At 52.3% G+C, this 7,413-nt stretch overlaps 1 protein-coding gene across 3 annotated transcripts in view; it reads left to right on the plus strand.

Annotated features, from left to right (window-relative positions):
* Ifnar1 (interferon alpha and beta receptor subunit 1) overlaps positions 1–6,999 on the plus strand; it is a 28,904-nt gene extending 21,905 nt beyond the window's left edge. For all 3 annotated transcript variants that reach the window (XM_042259539.2, XM_042259540.2, XM_016002103.3), the window contains exons 9-11: positions 802–949; positions 1,972–2,120; positions 3,852–6,999. In XM_042259539.2, the coding sequence (XP_042115473.1) occupies positions 802–949; positions 1,972–2,120; positions 3,852–4,085 (531 nt within the window). In that variant the 3' untranslated portion in view covers positions 4,086–6,999. The remainder of the gene's footprint in view (positions 1–801; positions 950–1,971; positions 2,121–3,851) is intronic.
* Positions 7,000–7,413: the final 414 nt, after the last annotated feature.

Raw genomic sequence — 7,413 nt, forward strand, 5'->3', positions numbered from 1 at the left:
TGGGTTCCTTGCTCTCTAAAGCAGTGGTATCCCGAGCAGCTGGGGTTTCCCGGGTGTTGGTCAGATTTGAAATGGGGTGGCATGCGAAATACCTGGTACAGACTCAGTACATCACAGTGGCTGTGCTGTCCCACGGTGTCCCCATAATCACAGCAGCAACTGGTAGCCTGGCTGATGCTAAGGTTTTTACATGGCCTGCCCTGTCTTTCTTCATAACAACTCTGGGAGGCAGTGTTTGCAGTCATTTGTGTGGCGAATAGCGGTGAGTGTTGCTCACTTCCTCGCTGAGGAGACCGGGGGACCAGGCCTTGGAGGGAACTGCCCTAGCGAGTTTGTGGGCGAATGAGAAGAAAACGCTTTGAGCTGCTGAGCGTTGAAATGGCTTTGTTACCCAGCGCCATTGTAGCACTGACCCATACAGACGGTAGAGACATTCTCACTTCAGAGATCAGGAAATAGGGGACCAATGAGATGCTCCCACCGGGCAGCGCGGCTTGTGTGGTGATTACTGTGGGCCGCGGCAGAGCGAGGCTGGAACCCTTGCCCTTGACTGCCCCACCATTAGGCTACAGTGCGATAGAATGGCCTGAGGGAGGAGGCATTGTGTGCTGTTTTGAAAACAGATTTCTAACTGATTTGATTATGACGGGTCACTGAACATTGATATTGCTTAGATACATACATAGCCACTAGGTGTTGGGAAGAGACCATCATGAATAGAAAAGGAATCCAGAAAATACATATTCTCTGTCCGATTTCATAAAGTGACTGAAGCTTATCACTGATTTTACTATTTTATAGACAAAAGTGGTGAAGGGAAGCCCAGAGTTTACCATTGGGGACCTGCAGCCACGGACTCTGTATTGTGTACAGGCCAGAGTACACTCGTTTGCCGTGTGGAACAAGAGCAGCAGCTTCAGTGAGACGCTGTGTAAGGAAACGAGGCCAGGTGAGAAGCTTCTAGGTGTCTTCATGTAGTTAGAGGTGATAAAAGTGCTGCCCTTGCAGCTGGAGAGATGGCTCAGCGGTTAAGACCCCTGACTGCTCTTCCAGAGGTCCTGAGTTCAATTCCCAGCAACCACATGATGGCTCACAACCATCTGTAATGAGATCTGGTGCCCTCTTCTGGAGTGCAGGGACACATGCAGGCAGAACACTGTATACACAATAAATTTTAAAAAAGTAAAGTACTGCCTTGAGATTGGTGAAGAATTTCTTCTTTCTTCAAATGGTAGAAAATGTCCTTCCTGAACCACAGCAATCAGAAGTGAAACCAGCCGAGTCCTCCATGGAACACTCTTCTGCTCAGTTCAGTTCCTGTTTCCTGTTGCTTGCTCCTCATCCAGTGCTCACATGATCATTGTCTGTAGTTAACTGCTGCTCCTCATCCAGTGCTCACATGATCATTGTCTGTAGTTACTGCTCGTTGACAGACACCCAGATCACTCATTGGTAATGTTTCTGTTCTCTAGTCTTCAGTGAACTTGTGGAAATGCCCGTGCTTTGGTCTGCTTTGTGTTTTAGTTCCTGGAGGTCACTGGCTTAGCCCCAGAATGCTCTGCCAGTTCTGTGGGGTCCAAGCTGTGCAGGGGCTGGGGACACCAGCTGATGGGACCCCTCTGTCTTCTCTCCATCCGAGGCTCAGTTCTCAGGAATGTCTTCAAGTGTGACTGTCACTGCCCACAGCAATGTTTTAAGTGCTACCCAAAATGGTTCTCGGGACACTGATTCTCCTCTCCCGTGGCTGGTCTCAGGAGAATTTGCTGATGCTGGCCAGGCGGTGGTGGCACACGACTTATTCCCAGCACTCGGGAGGCAGAGGCAGGCGGATCTCTGAGTTCGAGGCCAGTCTGGGCTACAAAGAGAGTTCCATGATAGCCAAGTTGTTACACAGAATAACCCTGTCTCGAAAAATTTTAAAAAATAAATACAAAAGAATGTGCTGATGCTCTTATCATTTATGTGTTTTAGGAAATTCTTCCCAACCCTGGATTATAATTGCACTTAGCCCTGTGATTTTTTCTGCCCTGGTCCTGGTTTTATATGCTGGGAGGAGCCTCCTGAAATACCTCAGCTATGTGTACTTTGCATCCCCCAAGCCTCCTTCCAGTATTGACGAGGTGAGTTTCTCTTCTTATCACCAGCTAGGAAATGGGGGGCAAGTGTTTGGAGTCAACAGATGATCTCTGCTTCCTTGATGTCCAGAGAGTGATCTGGGATGATGTGACTGTTTCTTCAGAATTCCAGTGATGTAGAAGCCTGGCATGGTAGTGCATGCCTGTAAAACTCTGGAGGCTGAGACAGGAGGATTGCAGTGAATTTGAGGCCAGTGTGAGCTGAGTAGTCAGATCCTATCTCCAAAAACAAGACAAGGTTTTCAGAAACTCCAGGCCAGCCAGGCCTGCAGAGAGGCCCTGTCACAGACCAGGTGTGATGGCATGCACCATTAACCTCAACTTAGGAGGCAGAGGCAGGTGGATCTCTGTGAATTTAGGGTCAGGCAGGGCTGCACAGTGAAACCCTGTCTCAAAAAAAAGGAAAATCTTAGAAACAGTGGCTTAATGTGGAATAGCTGTTCTGTTCAGGAGTGATCTACAGTGGCTGTATTTTGTTGCAAATGAGCACATCTAAGAATGTAGCAGCAAAAGTGGAAGTGGACAGCAGACAATAACAACCATTAATCGGCACTTACGACGTCCCCAAGAAATGACCATGAAACCCTGCCCAGCAGTCACCCGGAGTCTAGATGCAGAGTCTGGGGCGGACATTTTCTCCATGAGTGAGGCTTCCGACTTCCTGTCCCCAGCACAGGCACTTGATGCCAGGGGTCAACACTGGTACCTTGGTGTGCCTTCTTGCTCTTCTCCTGTGTCCTTGTCACGGGGTGAGGGGCTAGCGTGCTCCAGGACGGTCAGTCTTGGAGGACACTTGAGATGAACATGTGTGAGTCCGAGACAAGGGGCCACTGATTCCCATCGTCTGCTCTACGGCACATGGCCATTTGCTGGTGAAATGTATGTTGCAGTCGGAATAATGACTTGTCCCTGACCTCTTGCAGCATGTGTCGTACCATTTGTTAGCTGTGTGGTTTTTCACACCGTATCAGGAACACCGTTACCCTATTATCCATCTGTCTTCACCTAGTCCTCTGGGTGAAGTCTCAGTGAAACCAAAACCAGGAGTTTCCTCTAATGGTGCATGAGTGTTTCGCCCAGGACTCCTGGGAGGTTAGCACCTGAAGTAAGAGCACTGAGTGGGGAAGGGCTAATCCTCGAACCTGGGACCCAAGGGACGATCTGTTCCCCCCAGGGCAGGGCAGGCTGCGCTTGAGAAGCGGGGATCAAGAGGTCGGGCTTTGGATAGAGGTCCAGGGGAGGGGTTGATGACCGTGTGAAAGTGAGCAAGGTCTGTAAGAGGAGTCCCTGACACCCGAGTTGTGAAAGGCGGGAAGCTCTCAGAGCTGAGCATTCTCTTCCCGCATGCTGGAGTTTTAAATTCCCTTCGTGCTCTGGGACTGACAGCCATGTTGTGAACAGAACCGGCTCCTTCCAGCTAGATCAGCAGGGAGATGTCAGCTCTCACGTGTGCTTTTGAGTGCTGGTTAACTGGACGCTGTGACTTCCAGATGACCATGATCCCAGTGTCCCCACCCCGCCTGGACAGCTCAGTGTCTGTTTAAGCATTCTTCACAGGCTGACCCACAAAAGGCCTCAGCCTGGCGGCCTCCCTGAGCCCCCTGACGCCCACAGGTAGGTCTGCTGCTGTTGGACACAAGAATTAGCAAAGAAGTCCGAGCTGGAAAATCAGTTTCTATTGGAAGCAACCTGTGCTCCTCTCCTTTTTACCCTTAGTTTTTCTCGGAGCCGTCTGCAAAGAACCTTCTGTTTCTGACGCCCGAGGAACACACCGAGAGATGCTTCATCATTGAAAACACAGACACGGTGGCCGTGGCAGGGGAAAGTCAAGCCCCCGGGGAAGATCACAGGAAGTACAGCTCCCAGACCAGCCAGGACTCGGGGAACTATTCGAACGAAGAGGGAAGTTCTGGGGGTGACAGCGGGCCAGGCCTCAGGCCCTCGGACTGACCAGGCCAGCAGACGCGACATCTCTCCACTGCAGACGTGGATGGCCACAGTCTGGAGTGAAGTGCATTCGTCTCTGAGGAGGCAGGCTTGACTGAAGGTGGCTGCCATATCTGCCTGCCCACGGCTGGAATCCCAGGGTGCTGTCGTGTGCCGCAGGTGTGGCCCGTGCTGCACATGCCATCTGGTGGTCTCTGTCTGTGTTCATGTTCTAGGGCATGTCTAGAACATGCCTAGAACTGCCGTAGCTCCTGAGGTGTCTCCGAGGTACTGCTGTCTACACTAGCACTTCCTAACCCCTAACTGACCACAGCAGCGGCTTCCGACTAGAACTCAGAGGTCACTGCAGCCATGGAGATCTCAGCGTGGCCTGGGGAGGCACGGTCCACTCTAGTGCGTGTGGATCTAGGAGATGCCCGTGACAGGACAGACATGACAGGACAGACGTGGGTCGTCAGTAAGCAGCAGCTAGTGAACTGGTGAGGAGGAAGACCACGTACAGTCAGCCTTCTTGTTGACGCCGTGTGGGTTTCGGTAGCCTTTCTGTGTGACTTTATATGGAGGCCGACCTCGCCTCTGTCCGGCAGTATTCGGGTGCCCCTCTCAGCATCCACAGTGATGCTCATGAGTATCTTCTGTAGGCAGGACATCTAGCAATCCCGGCAACCCCAGGGCGGACTGTCAGTGCAGGCGCGACAGGACCCCAGCCTTGCTCTCTAAGAGGAGCTGAGCCGTGTGGTGGCCCACACCTGTAGTCCCAGCACTCGGGGACGGAGGCAGGCGGAGCTCTCAGTCCCAGGCCAAAGGAGCAGATGAGGATGACGGTGTGACCTCCGCCCATTGCCCTCTGCACCGTGACACTTTAACATTCCAACCCAGCACTGCTCATCCTGTGTTCACCCCGGAAGAGCTCCTTCTGACAAGATGGCCTGCAGAGAAGCGAGGCCGTTAGGATGTGGGACACGAAGTGAGGGTGGTCCCCCTTACAAGTGCAGACACGGGTCTTCAGGGTGACATCAGCAGGTGAGGAGGGGACTGCACTGTCCCCTGAAGAAGCAAAGGCAGCTCCACCCGTGTGCTCCGTGATGGTCTGCATGGTGCTTCCTCCAGGGTGCTGTTAGATGACGCGCTCTCCTGAGCAGTCATGGCGCTCAGGATGCCGTGCGCGTGGAGAGGTGCTCAGTGGTCAAGGGCACATCCTGCCCTTGTGGAGGACCGAGTGCAGGCCCCAGCCCCACATGGTGCCCCGCAGCTGGCCGGAACTCCGGCTCCAGAGGGTGCAGCATGGGCTTCTGGTTGCCTCGGGCACTAGGCATGTGCAAGGTGCACATACATACATGTAAGCAAGACCCCCCTACATATAAAAGTCAAACCTTTTCTAGAAAAATAATTTAGAATCTAAAAAAAGAAATACTAGCTGGGCAGTGGTGCACGCCTTTAATCCCAGCACTCAGGAGGCAGAGCCAGGCGGATCTCCGTGAGTTCAAGGCCAGCCTGGTCTACAGAGCGAGTTCCAGGACAGGCCAAAACTGCACAGAGAAACCCTGTCTCAAAAAACCAAAAAAAAAGAAAGAAAAGAAAAGAAATATTATGCACTTGAGAGCACCAACAAGCTGCCTAAGAAATATTGATAGTTAGAGAAGCCCAGCACCATCTAAGATTAATGTGACGTGGCCTCGGTGATGTGTATGTGCAGATGTGAACGTAACGGGCTGTGAACACGTCTACACGCCACCCACACAGGTGACCTGGCTGCATGCCATTAGGATTGCCAGAAAGCACCTGTTAACAGTTGAGTCTGAAATTAGAAAGGCTGTTCTGGGTTAGAATCATTTACAGACTGAGCAGAAATCTGTAACCCATAAAAAAGTTCTTTTAAAAATAGGGCAGGCCCAACAGTGCCTGCTTGTTCCCTTCCCAGCTGCTGAGGAATGCCACATAGCAGAGCGCCTAGTGTGAGTGTGTACAGGGGGAGACGTGTGTGTTTGTGTATGAGATACAGAGCCCGGCAGGCTGACTTCCCACAGCCTCGTAGTTCTCTTGGGGCTGAGGGAGGTGTTCCCAAAGCCTCACGCGCGCGCGCGTGCACACACACACACACACACACACACACACACACTGCAGCCTGTGTGCCTGGCAAGCCACACACACACACACACACACACACTCTGCAGTCTGTGTGCCTGGCCTGCACTGTCCCTCTGTGCCTGTTTACTGCAGCCTGTATGCCTGGCAAGCCACACACACACACACACACACACACACACACACACACACACACACACACACACGCACTGCAGCCTGGGTGCCGGGCCTGCACTGCCCCTCTGTGCCTGTTTCTCCTGTTGCGGAAGCCTCCAGCAGGGACTACGTTCCTCGCTGTGCCCCCAGCCCCTGTAATAGTGCAGGACTTGGCACAGACGGGGCTGGCGGCTACCGAGTGAGTGAGATCCGAAATGGAGGCGGGTGTTGGTTCTGGTTGGGGGTGGAAGAAGACGATCGTGTTTCTATGTTTTGTTTCTGCGCACCAAGTCTGTATCTTGTCCTTTTGTCCATTTGTCCGAGGCTCCTCTGCTGTCAAGTGGTTTTACATAACGAACTGGACCCCGAACTCTGGGTTTGGTGGGTGCTGTCGACCTGGGTTCTGTGTGCCAGAGGTGCTCACAGCAGCAGGAGACCGATGCCCTGTGGCCAGCATCCTGCAGATGGCTTCATGGGGTGAATGGGGCAGGACCGTTGCGCTCTGACGTTCTGGATGCAAACTGCTGTCGCCTGTGTTTCTGTCCCTCGCCCTCCATCTCACGCGTCCTGAGGGCCCTTCTGCTCTACTCAGGAGGCTCGGGGTGAGGGTGACTTGTATTGTCAGTTTCCTTCCTCACAGTGGAGGAAATAATAAACTCGTCTGGATTCCTGACAAGTGCCCTGTTACTTGGTGACAGTGACAGATCCCAGTTGTATTCAGACTTTGGTTTACAGTGCTCCTGACTCCTCCTAGGTGAACGTGAAGAACTGTCACCACCCAGGGTTAGGAACCAACAACAGACCAAAAAGAGGTGCTGCCTAGTCGGTGGTTCTCAGCCTGTGGGCCTGGACCCCCTTGGTAGTCGAAGGACACTTTCACGGGGCTCTAATATCAGGTATCCTGGATACCAGATGTTTACGATTCATGACAATACTGAAACTACAGTTATGAAATAGCAATGAAAATAATTATGATTGGGGGTCACCACAACAGGAGGAACTATCTTTTGGTTTTGGTTTTTGGTTTTCAAGACAGGGTTTCTCTGTGAAATAGTCCTGTCTGTCCTAGGACTCACTCTGGAACAGGCTG

This window comes from Peromyscus maniculatus, chromosome 12, assembly GCF_049852395.1.
Source record: "Peromyscus maniculatus bairdii isolate BWxNUB_F1_BW_parent chromosome 12, HU_Pman_BW_mat_3.1, whole genome shotgun sequence".
Classification (NCBI taxonomy): Eukaryota; Metazoa; Chordata; class Mammalia; order Rodentia; family Cricetidae; genus Peromyscus; species Peromyscus maniculatus.